Here is a 21,241-nt window from a genome sequence, read left to right as displayed (position 1 = left end):
TCAAACCAGAAAAACTTCAAATAGGTTCTATTTTTTCAGCTTTCCGTTAATTATGTATTTTTTCAGCCTTCCGTTAATTATGTAACAAACTCAGAGTTCCCTCAAAGTGACCCCCAGAGTAAGTCCGCCTTGACCCCCAGCATATATTACTGAATGGCTGGCGTCTCCATTGACCCTGGACGCCGCCGCACAGTTCTGAAATAATCAGTATCGATGTGGAGTCAATGCCGACAGACTTAGTGTTCGTGTTCCCCCAGCCACATTATGCCGTATTGGTATTTAAATACGATACCTTGCTTCAGACGGCTGTTGGCTCCGGGAAAGATGCTACATTTGATCTCCAATCTCAGCACTTGGGACAAAGATTAGAGGATAGAGGATATCCTAAACACCTTATCAGAAGTGCATACGAAAAAGCCAGAGTAGCACCTGTATTGAAGAGAGAGAAAAATGACACAAGACGTTTGACCCAAGACCACGTTGAATCAATCAGGCTAGATAAACAAAAAATGTTTTTTGTAACCGAATTCAGTGAGGAATATGGCCAGATTTGTAAGATCATCAAAAAATACTTACCTATACTGAATGGTGATGCAAAAATGTCCGAAATTCTGGCCAAAACGGAGATTAAATATGTCCCAAAAAAGGCCCCAACTTTAGGAAATATGCTGGCACCGAGCTTGGTCTCATCGGTTTCACCCAATGTGGCTGATAACTGGCTAAAAGTTAAAGGGACATACAAATGTGGGGCCAACACATGTAAAACGTGTCAAGTAATTTCTATCGGGTCCGAGTTCAGATCTAATACATCAGGGCATGTTTTTAAGAACACTGCGTTCTATAATTGTAACACCAGAAATGTAGTTTACCTACTTGAGTGTGGTTATTGCAATAAGCAGTATGTGGGTCGTACATCCCGCATGCTGAAGGAGAGGATCAGGGAACATATCAGAAGCATTTCCAATAGGGAGGAAAATACCCCGGTTGGTAGACATTTTAGGATATGTACACCCAATGGTCTGAAAGACCTAAGGGTGAAAGTGATTGAGAAAGTACGGGTCCCTATCAGAGGGGGCGACATTACCCATAGACTAAATCTCAGAGAGGCCTTCTGGATCCTCAAATTGGATACAAGGATCCCAAAGGGCCTGAACTATAGGCATGATATTAGCTATCTATATTAGGGAAGTTACCCTAGGCTCTAACGATGAAAGCCTAGTATGGTTAAATGGATATGATAGGCCACTTTAGTAGCTTTTTCTCCAGTTACATTAGAAATTAAAAAACCCCCTCCCCCCCTCCTCTTCCTTTCCTCTTGGGAAAATCAATATAGACTAGAGAGACAGGTTACTCATACCGCCCTAGCTACAAAGACCACAATGACAGTTTGTTTGGTTTTTAAATCAAGTTTATTGTTCCTAAAATAAGGAAAGAAAAATGTTTTAATGTTATATACTGTTTCATTTTGTTTCACTTTTTAATTGATTGTAATAAAGGTGTAACTTTACTAAGAGCCCACTGGAGGGCACTATTACCTAGTGTATAAGAAGCCCAGCTGTAACAAATGAATTTTGAACCTATGATTAAGGGATAACTCCCGAAACGCGTTAGGTGTATTCCAGCAGGATTTCCAATAAACCCTCTTTTTTCAGAAGTGCCGTCTGCCGTCGAATGTCTTGTCGAAAGCCCATTATAACCTATAACCATAGTCATTAGTCCAATAAACTGCTGAGACATGACAGTATGCTCAGCGTTACCCTTGGTCAAACCCTTATGTTTAAGGAACTTCCATCATACTTGATCTACTGTACTAGCATCACCTGGAAAGCCACTGACTGTCAGAGGATGCTGGGAGTTAAAGTCCACTGTTGGTTAACATTGAACCCCCCCCCCCCCCCGGTTAAACAAGACAAGTGTGCTTTTAAGAATCCTCTGTTAGTAGAGATCTGCTGTTAGATATTAACAGGGGGAGGACTGTTGTGGGAGTCTGAGCACTGCAGGTTGGGCATCCCTCAGGGATACAACCAGAGGCCCACTTTTCCCTACATTAAAACCAAGTCTGAATATACAAAAGAAAAAAAATTCAAAGGTGGGGAGCAGGAGAGTTGCAGTTACTGAACCACCAAAAGTCTAGGTCTGGTAACTAGTGTTTGAAATACAACAGCCGGGAGCAACTCCATTTCTATTCATCTTCCCTTCTGAATGAAGCATTGGAGTGTTTATGCTCTCTCCCCTTTTATATATTCATCCATATTCATTGCAGGGGGGGAAAAGCCACTTTCTTCATCTTTGTCTTGCTGAGGATATCTATATATTTCAGCAATATTTCTGCCCATGCTGTTCAAATTAGCATTACTCAAGAGCAACACTTCCCCCTTGGGGATTTGATCCTTAACAATCCTTGTGCCTTATGTTTATTCAGCTCCTCCATTGTGACTGCGTGGGATGAAAGTATCGGCCGGGGAACATAAGGGAATCCAGACAAAGGCAAAAGGGATATGTTCTCTGCCTCTTATTTTAGAGGTCATTACCCAAAACCCATTTCCATTCCACACATCTTCTGTTCAACGCTTGAATGAATTGCAGACGCCTCTGCTGATTTTATTTAATCTTCACGTCTTAATTATATGCGAGATACTAATCACTTTATGACTAGCAGGGCAGCATCTATCTGGTTTTGCAGCCAGGAGACAGTGCTAAGTGTCGAATGTGCACGTGATGGTGATAATATGTAACTGCCCCACCCAAGTACCTGAAATGTTGCTGCAGGACATAATCCACCATTATTCACTGCACTTTAAATTCCTGAAAATTGTCCTTGTATTATTAAGTACCAGACGTGCCTCCTCCACACACACACACACCCACACATGGCATCTCCTTGCATGAACTCAGGTAGATTCAGCACTTATTATTATTATACTCTTGTAAAAACAAGGGGGAAGTCATTTATTTGTACTTATTATTTAGGGCAAAGGTTCCCAAACTATGGGACTGGCCCCTCTTGGGAAGGGTGGAGGTTAAAGCATTATACAGGGGCTCATTTACACAGGGGGAGATTTGGGGAGAGAGCTTATTTGTGCCCTGGGTACCTCTGGAACTATAGCAGAGTGACTGTTACCCCAATGTTTCTATATATCTGTAACCTTGTTATGAGATAATGGGGCCCAGCCTGAAGGCCAGTTAGGGGTAGATTTGGGGTGTGTGCTTATTTGTGCCCTGGGTACCCCTGGAACTATTTCAGGGTGACTGTTACCCCAATGTTTCCATACAGATGTAACCTAGGTATGAGCTAAGGGGAAGCAAATTTCATAATCTTTGTGATATTTGTATTATGGAATGCACTTCATAACTAATGACACTAAATCTGCCCAGACACCTTCACAGTGACCATCACCTTGATGACAAAAGCATAGTGCAATGCCTTATCCAGACAGAAGTTGTACACAGCCTAGAAGAACAGATGAGAAACTGTTACTCTGCTTCTGCCAGTCCTGGCTTGGTCTAAGTTGTGGGATGGGTGAGCAGGAGTGGCCCAGGGTGGGTAGTGGGGCAAGAGGGAGCCAGGATAAGAGGTACTTGTCTGAAGTTTAATGGAATACAAATGCACTTGTACCTGCCAGTAGGTCTGGTTTAAGAATCTGCTTGTTTGGGACAAGGGTCTAATGCAAATGGTTGGGCACACAAGGACCCATAATTCTCTAGTTATACCAGTTACAGTTGGCATTAGGAACCTACTGTCTGGAATTGGGTGGAAGCAGATGCTTACAGTGGCACTCATCTCAGAAAATGGAACACAAGACATACAGGCTAGAAAAAGCAAAGCCCAAACAAAAGCTTAACCATACAAATACCCAGCATCCACAAGGTGGGGAGTCTGACTTCATAAAGACAAGGGACGTAGGCCAAACTTTGGCTTGGGTTGGCCATGAGAAATAATGCGTCACGTTTCAGCTTGCTGTAGAGAAACAGAGATTCCATGAAATGCAAAGCCAAATGAGTGGAAAGCTAAACACACACGCTGTGCATCTGTCTGTAAGTCACCTGTACCTGCTTCTGCTGAATTCAGGCTTCCAATACTATCTGCCATCTCAAACACACCTTTACACCGATATCACTGTGCCCCTTTTGTGCCTTGTACAGAAACAGAGGGAACGTGGCCTCATTCTTCACCCAACCCATCCCAGCATGCCAGCATGGTCCAGCCTCGACCTCTTCAGTCCTCTGAAAAAGGAATTCTCTAATACCATTTTGGAGCTGAGAAGGCAGCTCTGGGAAGGCAGCAGCTTTAATATATTTCAGAGTTAGTATCTTTTATATAATTGCCCCTTGCCATTATCTTCACTGCTGGTTCTGACCTTTGAATCAATGTTTTAATGATTAATAGACATGTGAAGACATACTGTATACAAGGTTTTTTTGGAGTAATAGAGTCTTGTTGGCCAGAAATTAGTGGCCCAATGGCAGTGGTGTTATTATGTATCAGCAGATCCTGTGATCGCAGGGGGGCACACTTTTCTACTTGGGTCTCTAATCTTGGGCCCCTCGGGATATCCCATATTCATCATGGTCTTCACCACCAAGGAAGTAACATTTTACAGAAATTCTTGTATCATCCAAAACATATACTGTATTGCTATCATCAAATACTAAAAACTGTTTTGCAGTCAATGCCCCACTTGGCTGGTTATAACTCTTGGGCCCTCAGGACTCAAACCGTCTGCTTCCTGTACAGTTATGGCCCTGGATCTGCATTCTGCTGCATTGTCCATGTCTATAGTTCCCATCAAGCAGCAGTTGATTTGGTTCTTAACATCAGTAGCTCAAGGTTAAGGAGATGTTTCCCTACTGAATCCTCTTAGATTTGAGGCAAATAAACAAGAAAATCTCCATTCTCATCAGTTTCTTCTCTCTTTCTGTCAACTGAAGGAAAAAACATTTTAGATAAGGCTTTCTCAGTGACAAGGTTACCCAATTCTATCAACCTTGTAATGATTTCCCATTGGCACCCCTGACAAACACTGCTTCAACACTTACTTTTGTCTGAGCACTTGAATTCCAGAAATCCTTGTTTTATTAAACATGACAAATTCCTCCAGTTCCTCCTTTATTAAATAGATTTTTTCTTATTTTTCTTATTTGCAGACATGTCTAACTTCGTTGACTATTACAAAACAAACAATGTTCGACCTCCATTCACATATGCCTCTCTTATTCGATGGGTAAGTGCCATAACAGAGGTGACACCCAATGCTTGTGGTAATAATAGACTATGGGGAGTAGGGGAAGAGCACAGTGACCGTGAGTTCCAAACCCAGCAGAGTCAACAGAAGTATGATTTGTAGGGGGCATGGGGTTTTTACGGGTGATCAGGTGCAATTAACATCACCATGTCCAATGCCAAGTGTGGGCTGGAATGATGTAAAGGTCACTGCCTTGCATTCTTTAGCAATGGAAAGGCATCATCTGGACTTATAAATGTTTTTTTACCATCTAGCAGTCCAATAAAAAAAAATCCGGGTTTGGCAGATACTAGGAGAACACTACCTGTCTGACTAGACTTTTTTTTTTGCTTACTACTTTGTGGTGCAATTTAAAGAATGCCCTTTTTCTATATCAGCACTATAATGCCCCCAAGTCTTACAGAATGGGTTGCTGAGATGGGGTTGGAAGAACCTGGCAGCACAGAAGCCTGACCTCAAGCCAACTGAACCCCCATGGCATGAATTGGAACCCCAACTGTGAGCCAGGCTTTATCTCCAACATCAGTGCCTCCATCAAGGCTCTTGTAGCTGAATGGGAGGAAATCCCACCAACAATGTTCCAATTTCTACTGGGAAGAAGAAGAGTAGGGGCTGTTATAGCATCAAGGGGAGGGGTTGACTGCATATAAATCTCCTTAGTTTAGGAATGAAATGTTGGCCAGTGGGTGCCCAGATACTTTGGCCATATAGTGTACTCCCGTTAGATGATATTTATGTATAAATGGACTCTACATACAGGGAAGCCATAGCCTTTCCATTTAGATTTTATTTTCCCTCATACCCTCCTTTTGGCCTAAGGGGATGAAAGAAAATTACTTACTGTATAAAAAGAGAATATTTGAATTTTACTTGTTTGAGGAAAGCAAGCCATGAAAGAGCTCTCTGAAGGTTACAAATGTATCAATTTTTAACCATTTGTAGTAATGTGTGTTTTTATTAGGCTATACTGGAGTCCCCGCAGAAGCAACTGGCGTTGAACGAGATCTATCACTGGTTCACTAGAATGTTTGCTTTCTTCCGGTATAACACAGCCACGTGGAAGGTAATGTGCTGATGCTTAGTAAAAAAAATTGTACAGGGACTTATTTCGACCATAGGTACAAAGTAGCTCAAGTGGAGGTGCCCACAGCAACCAACCAGATTTTTGCTTTGATTTTTCTGGTAGTAGGCTGATTAAAAGTCATTTCTGATAAGTTGCTATGGGCTGGGTTGCCATGAGAAATTGCAGGGCATTATATACCCATTTGGCCCATCCTCAATTGTTCCAAACCCCATGCCTATCATAGGAAACCCACCCCTGTTGCAGCAGGCCAAACCCCATCCCAATAAGAATGAGGAAATCCAGACTGAGTCTGACACAAGTTAAAGGGCACCTATTGGGCAAAAATATTAACCCAACCAAAGGTGGGGGCTAATAGAGTCATCACTCCGGTTGGGGGTAACAATAGTTTTTTTTTTAAAAAAAAAATTGCCCCGCCAGCCTGGTACGAACGACCATGTTGGGGTACATGCATGGTTGAGTGCTGCGACTTGATCATTATGCGCGTGACTCACATTCACATTTGCACATACGTGCTGACTGACATGGCCTACCGGTGTCAGCGTCCTAGCGTTGGTGGGTGGGCAATTTTTAAAAAACCCAATGTTACCCCCAACCAGAGTGCGAACTCTATTAGCATGCACCTTTTGTTGGGGATAATATGTTTGCCCAACAGGTGCCCTTTGAAGATTACGGACATTTTAGCAGTGAATTGCTTGTCCTTGATGTGCCTCCCTGCCTCCAGCAAAGCCAAATTACTAGACCTTCTCTGAATTAGATGCTTCCACCAGACTCCCCAGAGCATTCCTCATTAAGGCTTCCAAGAACCATCTCGCTTCCTGTTCTTTGAAATATCCTTTCTTTATACTTTGCAAAATCCCTTAAATGTTAAAAGTGCCACATAAAGTAATTTTGTGCCAAGCTGAAAGAGCAATAAAAATATTCCATCTCCCCGTAAGCCAAATGCATGCATGCTCCGCTCTCTCGGAAGCAGCCTTTCCTTCCCAGCACTGCCAAGTATTATGTACTAATAGGGCAATGCATGAAATGACAACAGCAAGTTATATATTATATCTTTACAATATTTCTTATAGTAATTCATTGCACTTGCACAGAATGGGGCATTAGCAAAAAGCTGCCCCTTAGCCAAGAAGACTGCACTCCTGTGTCTATTCCAAGGCTATTATATTTATACTAGACATTAAGCCCGTTAAATTAACGGGCACTAGACGGTCCGTGGGGCACATGCGCAGTAGCGCAATCCCATGGACACAGGGACTGGACTCAGAGACACTTCAACTTTATTATATAGGATATCTTCTGATTCTATACCTCTGAACTTCAGTGTACAGTTATGTCTCTGACCTGCAGTTTGCAGTTATACTGCTGAACCACAATGTGTGGTTATACTTCTGAACCCCAGTGTGCGGTTATATTTCTGAATCCCAGTGTGCTGTTATACTTCTGAACCTCAGTGTGCGGTTTTATTTCTGAATCCCAGTGTGCAGTTATACTTCTGAACCTCAGTGTGCGGTTATGCCTCTGAACCCCAGTGTGCGGTTATATTTCTGAATCCCAGTGTGCTGTTATACTTCTGAACCTCAGTGTGCGGTTTTATTTCTGAATCCCAGTGTGCAGTTCTACTTCTGAACCTCAGTGTGCGGTTATGCCTCTGAACCCCAGTGTGCGGTTTTATTTCTGAATCCCAGTGTGCAGTTATACTGTACTTCTGAACCGCAATGTGTGGTTATACATCTGAATCAAGATTGTGCAAATGACCCCCAGCATCGAAGAGGTTACATTAAAAAAATACCCTTTATAGCTCACAATATGATGATTGATTTTTATCTGGTGAAATGTTTAAGGGGCATATTTATCAAAGGTTGAATTCTGTATTGAAAAAACTTCAAAATTCGAAAAGACCAACCAAATTTAAGTCAAAGTTCTTTTTTTGGTCGAATAGGTCCATTTTTGATCGAATAGGTCCATATTCTGCCGAATTCGAATCGTACAAATCGAAGGAATAGCGCAATCGATCGCATTCAAATCAAAGTTCGAATTTTTGATTTTTCAAAGTCCACCAATTGACTTTAAATAGGTTCTAGGAGGTACAAAAGTACACAAAAAATAGCTTGAAATTTGTATTTTTTTCATTCTAAACTTCACCACAACCTTTGATAAATCTGCCCCTGAGTGTACATTTTTGCAGGTGAAGATGTAGTGCAAGTTCCAAAACAGATGAGGGGAAGGAGGAAGTGAAAGTGCCGCTGCTGGAAGAAAGGTTAATGTCGTTATAGCAGTGCAGCATGGCGTCACAGCCGGCAGGGAGTTGAAAGTGAAACCAGATAAGAACTTCTGGACTTTCCCGGCAAACGAAAACAGGATATTTTAACTACCCTGAGTTTTTAGTGGAGTAAACATTTAGGCTTAAAGGTGAACTCCACCCTGCAATAAAAAAATATAATTACATATATCAGGCCTGGACTGGGAGTCAAAATAGGCCCTGCCATTCCAAGTAAACAGAGGCCCAAACAGCCCCCTACCAGCCCAAACAGCCACTACCAGCCCACTATATATATATTGCATAAATAGTTACCTTTAGGCATAAGAATTCAATGTGGGTGTAGCTAAAAATCTTGGGGCTTCCTCTGCCCCTGTCTGCACTCCTTTTGCTATCTCCAGATCAATGAAACATGGGAATAAGGTAGCATCCATGGGTGCCACTACTGCCTTGCAATACTGTGGTTATACATTTATGACTACGGGGGGGGGGGTCACACACCCTTGTATGTTTTCCCATGAGTCCTATTTCAGACCATTGTCTCACCTCTTCCACCTGCCATTGCCCCCCTGTTGTGTTACAATCCCATAGCATGGCACACAGAAGGAGCTGGTGCTCAGGATGACCTTCTAAGGACATTGGGGGGGGGGGGGGTTAGATACATTCAGCACTTCTGCTTGCTGCTCCTTTCTTACAGAAAACTAACATCCAGCACTAGTCTTAATCCTATACTAACATTTTCCCATCCATAAAGGCTGTCTGCACCTTCCTGGGAACACGCTGCCCAGTCTGGAATCCTGAAGGGAGGTATTTAGCGCTAAATATAAGAAGCACTTCCCAGCAGCTGCTGGCGATTTCTCTTGGCCTACGTTTGAAAGCATGTTTGTCCGGATGGGGCCTTGGCCTGGCTTTACTGCTATTAAACGTATAGGGGCCTGGCTCACAGTCTATAAAAGTCAGGTTATACTCCTGTGCTTTATAATGCTGGCGTTGGCGGGTACAGCAGCTGTATTTTATGCTTACCTAAAGGCGTTTGTTCTAATCTGATCTTTTTTTCATCCCCCAGAATGCAGTGCGGCACAACCTGAGTCTCCATAAGTGTTTTGTGAGAGTTGAGAATATAAAGGGGGCTGTGTGGATGGTGGATGAATTGGAATTCCAAAGAAAGAGAGGCGTGAGGAATTCCTGCTGATTCTTAACCCTTGGGGTGGTTCCTTGTGCCCAATGGAGAGCAGGTCCTTTCCTATTGATCGAACAGCACCATGATCCCTTCCCAGACTGCACTGGGTCTGGATTTCCAGGCCAACCAGTATCAGCTGGGTCCGACTGTGGGAATGTGGTCCAACAACTATACGTATTATAATGAATAAACATGTCGAAATTAAACTGTTTGTGTATACCGGAAATTGTGTTATTGGTCTTTGCTCTAGGGCAGGGATTTAAATTATTTGGCTTCTTCTTCTGACTCTTTCCAGCTTTCAAATGGGGGTCACTGACCCCCATCTAAAAAACAAATGCTTTGAAAGGCTACAAGTTTGTAATTGTTAATTTTTTTTAACATATCTGCCTCTCCTACTCATATTCCAGTCTCTTATTCAAATCAATGCATGGTTGCTACAGTCTTAAGACTCTAGCAACCAAAGGCTGCAAACTGGAGAGCTGCTGAATAAAAAGCTAAATAACTCAAAAAACACAACTAAACACCACATGTGACACCCTAATGAGCTGTGTCTCACCGGGAGGTGCCAAATACTTCCCTTGGGTACTAATGACCAACTTAGCATTCCTCTCAGCCAACTAATGACCTTTGTTCTTGTCTGGTACATAGCCAGGCTTGCCAGCACAGTAGGTACTACTGGACACCCCTGCTTGACTATCAGTTCAGTGAAGCTTACTAAAATGTCATAGGAACGCCATTGGAGCTATCTGTCCTTACTGCAGTTGAAATGCACTAGGTAATGACTATGAAGTCTGGAAAGGGAAAACTATCACTGGGATCAGCTATTCACTTTCAAGGCCTTATTTCAAATGTGTCTCTATGCTGCCTTCTACAGCTCATTTGGAGAAGTGCTATGAATATACATATGGACAACACTATTGTTTGAAAGGGGGCTTCTCCTCTCTTGGCCAAACCCACAGTGCTTCCAGCTGCCTGCATTTAATTGTGGGACTTGTAGTTCCAGCATCCGCCTAGGGAAGGCTTTTTGCAAGTCCTACCATTCTCTATACCCCAAGGCCTCCAACCCCAACTGATTTCTGCTGTCTTGTTTTCATAGGGTGACTGCATCTTCTAAACAAAGGAAAATAATTCTACAGAAATTACATTGGTATGTGGCCTTGGGGGGCGGCCGGTAAGTAAGGAAGGACGGGAGGAAAAATAAAGTCAAGAAGGTCTGGAAGGTACTGCTGGAAGGTTTAAAAAGAGGCTTTGGAAACAAATGCCATTCAGCCAATACCATTTGGAATAAAAGGGGTGTGGGCGTGCTGGGTTTATGGATTAGAAAGAAAGTAAATGATAAAATGTAAATGTAAAAATGTGCTTTTCTGCTTCAGAGCACTCTGTGTGCAGCATTCCAGCAAGGGCACCAGCACTGCAGCTACAGTATAAATGGCAATATAGTTGCTTCATAAACAAAAACGGAAAATAAACTCGGCTTGTACAAATGTTCAGCACACTGCTCGCCACAGATTTTATAGCATGTGTTTATAAGAATGATTTCATATTATTAAATTTAACAGTACAGCTCCTTGGCGATCCCATAAACTTTATAAAAATGCTCTAATCGCACAGGAGTGAACAGTATTTTGGCCACTTATGTTTAAAGGTAGAAAAACAGCTGGAGCAATCGTCTGTTCAGTGGGTTGGTTTTATTTAATGAGGGGAAGTGATGGCTGATCTGTGTTACAAGTATAACTGCAGGTGAAGACATTATAGAAGAGGATATGGGCAGGACGTTATTAAGCCTCCCTGGTCCGGGCCAGTAGCTGGGCATTTTCCTGTTTAATGGCCCTATAATCTTCCAGGATCTTCTGTAGATTACTCAAAGTCTTCTTGGTGGTCTCTGTCTCTATCTGTAGGGGGGAGAGAGGGAGCAGTGAGGTGATTTATCCATGCGGCACCGTCTTCCCAAGTGACTGCAAGGAGAAATGGTGGCAACAGGGAACTTGACTATCTAGAACAGTGGTTCTATATTGTAGATTATGGCTCCCTGCTGCTGAAATATCCAGGTTATTAATAGCAGTCATTTTAGTTTGTGCTATCTTGAAAGTAATGGCAGCCATTATTAACAATAAAGGAAAACTAAAGCACAACTAAAGAAGTAGGCTAGAAATGTTTTACATTATGTTCTGGGCTTCTGTACCAGCCCAAGCCAACCACAGCCCTTTAGCAGGGAATATATGTGCTTAATCTGCTGATTCACATGCTTTGTGCTGTTGTCACTAACTGAGGTTAGGGACCCACTCACAATATACAGTACACATAGAATAGAAATGTAACAATATAAGGCTGATTAGTAATTAATACAGATAATTACTACATGACAGCACAGAAACCAGTGCAACTAGCATCAGAATTTAATAGTCAGTCGTGTAGCATGAGTTTATATTACAGACAAACCTCATTTACTGCTTGATAGTTTGCGACAACCCCTAAGCTTAACTTCTCAGCAGCTGGTCAGAGCCCACTGAACATGTGAGTGTGACAGACACTTTCCAAGATGGTGACCTCCTGTGACAAGTTTGAAGTTCTGGATCATTGCTGCTATTGAGAAGCTGAAACTTTAGGCTGATGCAATAAGTTCAGTATATAAAATTTTTAGTTTTTAACCATGTTCATTAATAGGGTTTAGTTATCCTTTAATGTACTGCCCTAGTTAAACAGTGGTGGCACTAAATAAATAGAACCCAGATTACCTGTTCCTCTAGGTCACGAATTTCTCTAAGGATGGTCCCAGTATCCTCAATGGTTTGGATCAGCTGACTACAGTTCTATTAGAAGACAACCAAGGGATAGTGTCATTATAGATAGACTTTCATGGCTTAACCCCTGGGGGTGGTTCATGCTTACTCACCTCATGGAGTGCCGCCAGGTATTTATACGCCTTTCTTACAGGTTCATCTTTCTTAGCATCCTAATCGGGAAACAGTAGGAGTTTTGTTATCACTCAAACCACAACAAGAACACCGGCAAAGTGATGGCAGTCGGACAAACCTTAAAGACGAGCTCATCTGTGACCACAAAAGTCCTGTCCACCTTGCCCGTCAGGTTGTTTATCTCCTTCTGCAGTTCTTTAGTGTCTGACAGGATCTGGGCAGACAAACACCAAAGGTTATGGGTGCCCCCAATGGCTGTGCCAGCCCACCAGCACAAAATACCCAAAATAAGTGAACTTAAAATCCCATCACCCTTCCTTAAACAGGACATGGGAGTTCTTTATCACCACGAGGGCTGTATATTTGGCTGTGACAAAGCAAACTCCTAATACCTTAGTGATTTCTTCTTTCTGCTTCTTGATATTGCTCACAATTTCGAGGATGCGTTGGGTGTAGGCAGCTCGGGACACCTCCTTCGGGAGAGACTCATATTCTGACAGCTGTGTACGTAACAAGGGTTAGGGTTAGTAGGGTGTTGCAACAGGGAGGAGTAGCTGTGCATCTTTGCACCTCTAGCTACCAACATCGGCAACCCAAATTCATGTTTTGTTAGCACTGTATCAGAAAGCCAATTAGAGCAGCCTTTGTTGGCACAATATGGCTGAACAACACTCATATGGAGAAGTGACCACAGAAGTTAATAGGACTCTCACGGAATGATATGAACATGGGCTGCCGCACATAGGCTGTAATCCTCACCAGCTGCTTGTACAGCTCTTCCTTGCGTTTTGCCTCATCAGCCGATCCCTGAATCTTCTCATACAAATCTTTTGCATCTTTCATCCAACGGGAAGACTCATCCTGTGGAAATGCAAGACATGATACAATGGTAGCTTTAATGGAAGGCAACCGTGTTACCTTTCAACTCCCTGTATAACTGTTATTTCTGCAATAGTCCCCTGCCAACAGGTGTGCGGTGTGCACCAAAGCAGTTATCCATTGCAGCCAGTCAGCAACAAGCTATTATCTATCCCATGTGCTTCACAAAATGAAAGATGATAACCGATTGGCTGTAACAGCTTCTGCCCTGGAGCAAAGCTGAGTCCATGTTAGCAATATAAGTCTTTCTGTGTGCTCCTGACTGCAGCTGCAGCAAATTTGAAGGACCTTGTGGTCCTAGCTTGGATGAAAATCACTTGCTCAACACCCTGGCACCATGTAAATTGCCCCAAATCAGCAGATATGCTGTTCACTGGTAAGAATTCCATTTTAGGCAAGGCAGGTAATTCCTAGAGTCTGATAGATGTTGCCCCCCCAAAAAAAATCCTATGTAATACAGTGCATCCCCATACCTCTTGCTCCTGTTGAACTCTCTTCAGCTCCATGTATTCATCACTGAGTCGAGCTTGGTGAGACTCCCATTGTCCTATGAGATTTGCCATCCTCTGAGCACTGGCATCCACCAGAGTCTGCAGAGAAGAAAGGAATCAGACATTTGAACATGGCTATTTAGTTCAGTAGCATATCTCAAGGTCTGCGACAAGAACCTAATCTGGAAACAATGCATTTTACGAATGGCTTTGTTTCTTTCTACCGTTGCTCTTGCTGTCTCTCTGGGAAACCGTGGATCCAAGAACAAGTCTTCATCTCAGGTACAGCTGCAACTGTGGTTCCTGGAAAAAGGTTTTTCCTCTCTGGAACTGCTTGTCTGGAAACCACATATATTCTAGAATATATCCCCCTCTTCATTCCTTGTGACAGGAATGCTAGTCTGGGTCATTTTACAGGGCATTTATGGCTTCTGAGATACCTGTAACTTGTCAAGGTTGTTGTCTGCATCTGGGAGCAGCTCCACCGCTCGCTTTTTCACCCTGACAACATTTGCTTTCTCCTCGCAGCTCTGGCGCATGTCGTTCACCTCTCCCTCCACCTGAGTGAAACCATTCAGTTTAGGTTGCCTGCTCTCTTCCCGTTCCCTCTCCCTGCCTCTCAGTCAGGGCCTTACCTGGCCTATAGTCAGCTGCAGGCGTTTGTTGCTTTCACTCAGGCCTCGGATCTCCTGCTCTATGGAGTCGATCTGCTCTTGCAAGGATGAGATTTCCTGCTGCTCAGCATCTGCGTCCTGGTGGGAAAAACAGTGTTTATACAGAGCTCAGAGTAAAATACTATGAACAAAGCTTTAGGAGTTCACTGCCTACACTGCACCTCAGTCTCTTTATGGGGCTCCAAAAATAAGGCACATTAATAGGGAGGCCATGGTACTTACACCTACCTAGAGAAACTTGGTACAGATCATTCTCTTCTCTATCCTCTAAGCTTCTACGCCCTCCTCTGAAACACATCCTATATATTGCACCTTAGTACCCCACATCTTTCTGCAGCCATTAATGCTCTTTACCTGTGCATCTGTTTTGGGGAGAATCTCAGCTGCTCTCTGCATCTGTTCCTTTAGCGTGTGAGGATCCTGATGGTGGAAACAGAGAAGGCTTGGTTCATTATACAAACACAATTTAAAGATCAAAACGTTCCAAATGCAAGAGTGCAGATGGAACCATTAGCTAAAACGGATCGGATCAAATAAAACCCTAGTTATACCTTAAAACTCCTCAGCCCCCCAGCAGGCAGTTACAAGATAACTGGTTTGGCCATAGGAGTTACAGTACCTGTTGGTAAGTGAACCTCTGGGTGCGAGTGAATCTGGATCCCTTCTTCTGATCAGAGCCTCCATCCAAGTTGAACGCCCTCAGCATATCAGTGAGATCCTGTGAGGAGCTGGACGGCAAATGATTTTCAGCAAGTAGTTGAGCACACTGCCGGAGCTGCTCCTGGATCCGCTTTTGCAATCGCTGCTGTTTCCTGCTCCGGTAATCCTACAGATGGGAACATATACAACCAGTATCATTAGAGATGTGCCTGCTGTGCAGTGATTAGAACAATAACACACTGTAGTGCACTTAAGGGGAAGTAAACCTAAATGGTTTTGCTGGTACCTGACTTCAAGTAGAAATACAGAGACAGACACTTCCCATTACAAAACACTGACCTCAGGGGACAAACGAGAAGCCAGACCCTGACTCTTCCACTCGGCTTCCCACTCCTGCACGGCGCTGAGCTTAGATGTGTTCCTTTCCAGCAGGGACGCAGCAACAGACGGCAGATGAGGCAGCTGTGAAGTGACAGAGGGAAGGTAGCGCTGCCAATACTCTTTTCTTTCTACAGGAAGAAGAGGTGACTTTGGAATACATGCATGGATTAATCAGCTTTCTGCTGCTAATTCCATACTTACCATTTGGGATGGATTTCAAGGCAGGGTCACTGGCTAACGACAGGGGCTGAGAGTGAAATCTGTGCAACCGACAGGAACTCTGAAAGTGAACCAATGTGTCATTATAAGGAGAAAGTAGCACTATGTATACCCCACCCTGTCTGAGGCCTGCACAGTTGCACTGTATACCAGAACTTACTGTAAGTCACTGTATAGCCCCATCCCTACACGGACCTTGTTAAACATCAGAACAATTAATACATGGAAAAACAGCTTTCCTGAAAACTCTGTAATACACAGCGCTCAACCCTTCCCAAACTCTGATTAATATGCGCATCTAACCCTTTCCCAGAATCTGCAACTGGTTTCAAGCCAGAGCCATCTTTTAATCATCATTCCCACGCCACAGCCTTAAAAGCACTGCTGGCTTCCAGTTGGGAGTCGAAGGCTAACTAATGCCCCCTAGTGACAACACTATGTACCTGAGACCTCCGGAGAGCAGCGCTTCTGCACGACAAAGGCAGCCAAGGGAGAGAAAGCTGCTGTTTTATGGTAGCTACAATCTCTCTTTGAAGAAGTGCAGATTTACCTGCAAAAAGGAAAGGAATTCTAATTCTGGGCACAATGGTTGTCACTATTGACAATGCCAATGCCATTGCTGTCTCTCCTATGCCGCTGCTCTTTTTTTTAGCCTATACTACAGCAAGTTCTTGGTCTGTGGCTCACCTTATGCTCAAACATCCAGAATATCTCTAATATATCATAATATGTAATTTCAGCTGTTATCAGACTACAGCTCCCAGAATTCTTAGTGCAGTTTCAGGACACCACTTGCTGTAGTAATAATTATACCTGAACAGCAACATATGGCATATGACCATATGATCATGATGCCCATAATAAGAAAGACATTACGCCACCATAAAGGGTACAGGGGGCTACTCCAATAAAAGGCCCTGTGGCAGATGGGGACCCCTGAAAGATAAAAGGCTGCTATTTGCAGGTTGTGGAAAGGGTGGGGCTTGTTGCTGAGGTTTGATATAACTAGATGCAGCCATGGAGCCCCATTCTACATGTGGGCAGAACACAATGCACAGGGATCCCAAGTGATGGGTAGGGGGGCCCTGATAATTTAGTAGAATGTTTTCCCGTGATTACTCAGCTGCATTTATCAGTCTTGAATACACAAACCACCTATGAATAACACGTGAGCTGCTATGCTGGACACCCAACTCTAAAACTAGTTACCTGCAGGCTGGTGTGCATCCTCTGAGGAGTCCCTTGGGAGTTTCTCAGCCAAGAATATTAGAAGTGCTCGGATATCAGGCTCACTGCTGTAAAGGAATGTCTGGTAACCCACTTCACTAGAATACCCCAGATCCTATGAGAGAAGGATAGTTATAGTTGAACATACAGTAGTATACGCAGGAGTAACAGTAGTAGAGCATAAGCAGGAGCAATAGTAGTAGAGTATATGCACGAGTAACGGTAGTAGAGTATACACAGGAGTAACGGTAGTAGAGTATACACAGGAGTAACGGTAGTAGAGTATACACAGGAGTAACGGTAGTAGAGTATACACAGGAGTAACAGTAGTAGAGTATATACTGGAGTAACAGTAGTAGAGTATATACCGGTGTAAAAGTAGTAGAGTAAATACCGGAGTAACAGTAGTAGAGTATATACCGGAGTAACAGTAGTAGAGTATATACAGGAGTAACAGTAGTAGAGCATGTATACGCAGGAGTAACGGTAGTAGAGAATAAGCAGGAGTAACGGTAGTAGAGCATAAGCAGGAGTAACAGTAAAAGAGTATATACAGGAGTAACGGTAGTAGAGTATATACAGGAGTAACAGTAGTAGAGTATATACCAGAGTAAAAGTAGTAGAGTAAATACAGGAGTAACAGTAGTAGAGTATATACCAGAGTAACAGTAGTAGAGTATATACAGGAGTAACAGTAGTAGAGTATATACCAGAGTAAAAGTAGTAGAGTATATACCGGAGTAACAGTAGTAGAGTATATACCGGAGTAACAGTAGTAGAGTATATACAGGAGTAACAGTAGTAGAGCATGTATACGCAGGAGTAACGGTAGTAGAGAATAAGCAGGAGTAACGGTAGTAGAGCATAAGCAGGAGTAACAGTAAAAGAGTATATACAGGAGTAACGGTAGTAGAGTATATACAGGAGTAATGGTAGAGTATATACAGGAGTAACAGTAGTAGAGTATATACCAGAGTAAAAGTAGTAGAGTATATACCGGAGTAACAGTAGTAGAGTATATACAGGAGTAACAGTAGTAGAGTATATACAGGAGTAACAGTAGTAGAGCATGTATACGCAGGAGTAACGGTAGTAGAGAATAAGCAGGAGTAACGGTAGTAGAGCATAAGCAGGAGTAACAGTAGTAGAGTATATACAGGAGTAACGGTAGTAGAGTATATACAGGAGTAACAGTAGTAGAGTATATACCAGAGTAAAAGTAGTAGAGTAAATACAGGAGTAACAGTAGTAGAGTATATACCAGAGTAACAGTAGTAGAGTATATACAGGAGTAACAGTAGTAGAGTATATACCAGAGTAACAGTAGTAGAGTATATACCGGAGTAACAGTAGTAGAGTATATACCAGAGTAACAGTAGTAGAGTATATACATGAGTAACAGTAGTATAATATATACAGGAGTAACAGTAGTAGAGTATATACAGGAGTAACAGTAGTAGAGTATATACAGGAGTAACAGTAGTAGAGTATATACAGGAGTAACAGAAGAAATAACCTCATAGGTCTCTTCTGCTTTGGGGGTTCATATAATACATTAGGCATGGCTTTGCTTTCCAGGTAAGGGGGTTCCAACTACTAACAAATACCCCAAGGGCAGGGCATATCCACTTACTGGGGGCATGATTATAGATGCCATACCCTAATCACTAATAGGGCCGTTCCTCCTGATAACAAGGAGAAGGTAATATTTCAGCATAAGCCAAATAAACGGATTGGAATGAAAATGCCTGTTCCATATAATATTATGAAACATCAACATTTTTTTCCTTGTAAAGTATTGTTGGCTCATCGTTTAGTTTTTACCTTTTCTACCCCACCCAACCACATGGAGAGTTCTGCATAAATGAGCCCCCTTCCCCTGTTGCTGTGTCTCATCAAGGAGGATTTTATTATATATCTGGGATCAAATGTCAAATGAAAGTGCTTTCAACTTCACAGTAATGCACTGTCAGGTGCAACAAAAGACTATAGTGATATAGAGTACACATCTACATATTGTTCTTTTAAATAAAACATGGAGATCAACTGCCATCTTGTTCCTTGCATGGTTCCCCCCCCCCCCCGAGGGGGCCACATGACCGATTTTCTTGAATAGATAGGGGTTTATCTGCCATGATTTATTTTAACGCGTTCAGCAAGGTACAAAAGGACACATGAGAAGCGGAGACCATTGAGCTTACCTGGCAGACCTGGGCCAAACTGGTGCCAATGCGGAACTGTGCAGACATGCCTGGGGGTAGAACATGGCTGAGGGTGGCACCCAGAGAGGGGTTGATCACGCGCAGACATCTCACCACTGCCTCCACTATGAGCTCTGTGTTGAACTGGCGGATGCTCTGTATGTCTTCGGGTACCTCGCTGCACAAAGGAAGGAAGGAAGGAAGGAGAAGGAAGGAAGGAAGGGTATCACTCAATTGTCCCAGAACAGGTTTTGTAACATTTACAAAATAATCTTAAGTCCCACTGGTCCATGTATAGCATAAGAAAATCAGCATAAAGGTTAATGTCCCCCTTTCCATTCACACACAGACCAGATTATCCCCTTATCTTGAATGGGATCTTGTTAGAGGTGTACTGTGTTATAAGGCCCCCTCCCCCCGGGCCAAGGCCTAATGTGTTGTACAATATACAGTTCTCTCAATGTACTGACAACAGCAATGAGCACTTTACATCACCTGACATGTATGTCACACGATCTGGCCCTTGCTGGACTTATTGTACAGTGCATAGGGACTTGCATGCTGGCAGCAGGTCACATGATTAGAGAATGTCACATGACCCTCGACTATTTCCAATGACAGGATAAAGCATAGCGCAGCTTTTATGCAGGAGTGCAACAGGGGAACAATGACCATGGCATTACCAGGCATAGAATGGGTGTGCCAGAAGGGGGTGTGGCATTACCAGCAATAGAGTTATGTGCCAATAAAGAGTATAGCATTACCAGGCATAGTGTAGATAAACCAATAGGGAACATGGCATTACCAGGCTTAGAGTGGGTGTGCCAGTAGGGGGCATGGCATTACCAGGATTAGTGGAGATGTGTGAAAATGGCTTATGACATCCCAAGGCAACTGGTATAAGCCAAGCCAGCATATTGTAAATTCCAGTACCCTGATGCGTGTAAGAGCACATCACATGATCCCGGTGCCAGTTGGTTTTACCCAGTTCAGAGAGGCTGCTGGGTACTTACGTGCCACAGGATCGCAGAGAGTGAATGAGTATCCGATCGACCTCCTCCATCGCCCAGTCGGGACCGCCGCTTGTTTATCCCCCGGCCGTGTATCTAAATGCATGTATGTGTAGGGGTGAGAGTGCGCCCAGCTCTGTGTAGGACCCTCTATGTAGCCGCCCTGCTGCACTCTAGCCTCTTCCCTCTATTGCACTTACTATGACACAGGAAGCCGCTCGTCTCTGGACTACACTTCCCACGGTGCACCGCGCGAACTCCCACGCTCCAGTCTTACTAGAAAGCAGCGGGAGGCTCCCATGAACCGGAAGCGACCTTGCCGCGCTGCATGCTGGGAGATGTAGTACGGAATACGACTGTGCTAAAATCAGCTGATGTGCCTAAGTAGGTTGAGAGAGTGAGGCAGGCAGATAGGAGTAGATAGGAGTGATAATGATCCAATTCCTTAGGCTTGAATTCATCTCCGGATATTGTTTTGGTAGGTAGCACCATCCATTGGTAGAGATTTGAAACGAAAAGGTGGTGTGCAAGGTCAATGAGAGTAATTGATATCATAGAGAGAGGAGGAAAAAGTATGACCCATATGATTGCACCTTCCCACCTCCATTAACTGAGTCCCAAAATTCATCTCCGCACGTAAATGATAGCAGGAAATAGGGCCTCAATTGGCCAGAAGTGGATCATTATCTCCCTCATGACATGGGGCAGTTGTTATCAGCTCTGGTTCCCAGCCATCACCTCATGACGCAAAATAAGTGCTCAAACATCTTCCTTGTTCTGTCCCAGCACCAAATTCATTCACATCAGAATGGGCACAGTA

General features: G+C 43.3%; 2 protein-coding genes across 2 annotated transcripts; one reads left to right on the top strand and one right to left on the bottom strand.

Annotated features, from left to right (window-relative positions):
* The first annotated feature begins 224 nt into the window (after nucleotides 1–224).
* Nucleotides 225–10,067, top strand: foxp3.S (forkhead box P3 S homeolog). The gene is made up of 5 exons (XM_041574667.1): nucleotides 225–422; nucleotides 4,144–4,303; nucleotides 5,146–5,222; nucleotides 6,205–6,306; nucleotides 9,651–10,067. Exons 1-5 carry the CDS (start codon nucleotides 225–227, stop codon nucleotides 9,774–9,776), a joined length of 663 nt encoding a protein of 220 aa, XP_041430601.1. The 3' UTR covers nucleotides 9,777–10,067.
* A 1,204-nt stretch (nucleotides 10,068–11,271) lies between these two features.
* ccdc22.S (coiled-coil domain containing 22 S homeolog) lies at nucleotides 11,272–20,610 on the bottom strand. Its single transcript, NM_001089889.1, is given in 17 exon segments — nucleotides 11,272–11,656; nucleotides 12,500–12,574; nucleotides 12,658–12,717; nucleotides 12,798–12,893; nucleotides 13,072–13,179; nucleotides 13,439–13,540; nucleotides 14,032–14,148; nucleotides 14,490–14,609; nucleotides 14,685–14,801; nucleotides 15,078–15,143; nucleotides 15,343–15,549; nucleotides 15,723–15,892; nucleotides 15,966–16,044; nucleotides 16,427–16,533; nucleotides 17,193–17,325; nucleotides 19,412–19,589; nucleotides 20,425–20,610. Coding segments are annotated over 17 exon segments (1,899 nt in total). The 5' UTR covers nucleotides 20,475–20,610; the 3' UTR covers nucleotides 11,272–11,542.
* Between the last annotated feature and the right edge of the window lie 631 nt (nucleotides 20,611–21,241).

Source organism: Xenopus laevis, chromosome 8S (genome assembly GCF_017654675.1).
Source record: "Xenopus laevis strain J_2021 chromosome 8S, Xenopus_laevis_v10.1, whole genome shotgun sequence".
NCBI classification, from domain to species: Eukaryota; Metazoa; Chordata; class Amphibia; order Anura; family Pipidae; genus Xenopus; species Xenopus laevis.
The sequence above is the reverse complement of the archived record's forward strand: the minus strand, read 5'-3'. Positions and strand labels throughout refer to the sequence as shown.

What these genes read in the sequence shown, in the direction of transcription:
- foxp3.S (XM_041574667.1), top strand. Translation starts at nt 225, where the DNA reads ATGCCGACAGACTTAGTGTTCGTGTTCCCCCAGCCACATTATGCCGTA. An exon ending in CAGCTTTAATATATTTCAGA is followed by an intron (nt 4,304 to 5,145) that starts GTTAGTATCTTT and finishes TCTTATTTGCAG; the next exon opens with ACATGTCTAACTTCGTTGAC. An exon ending in ATAACACAGCCACGTGGAAG is followed by an intron (nt 6,307 to 9,650) that starts GTAATGTGCTGA and finishes TTCATCCCCCAG; the next exon opens with AATGCAGTGCGGCACAACCT.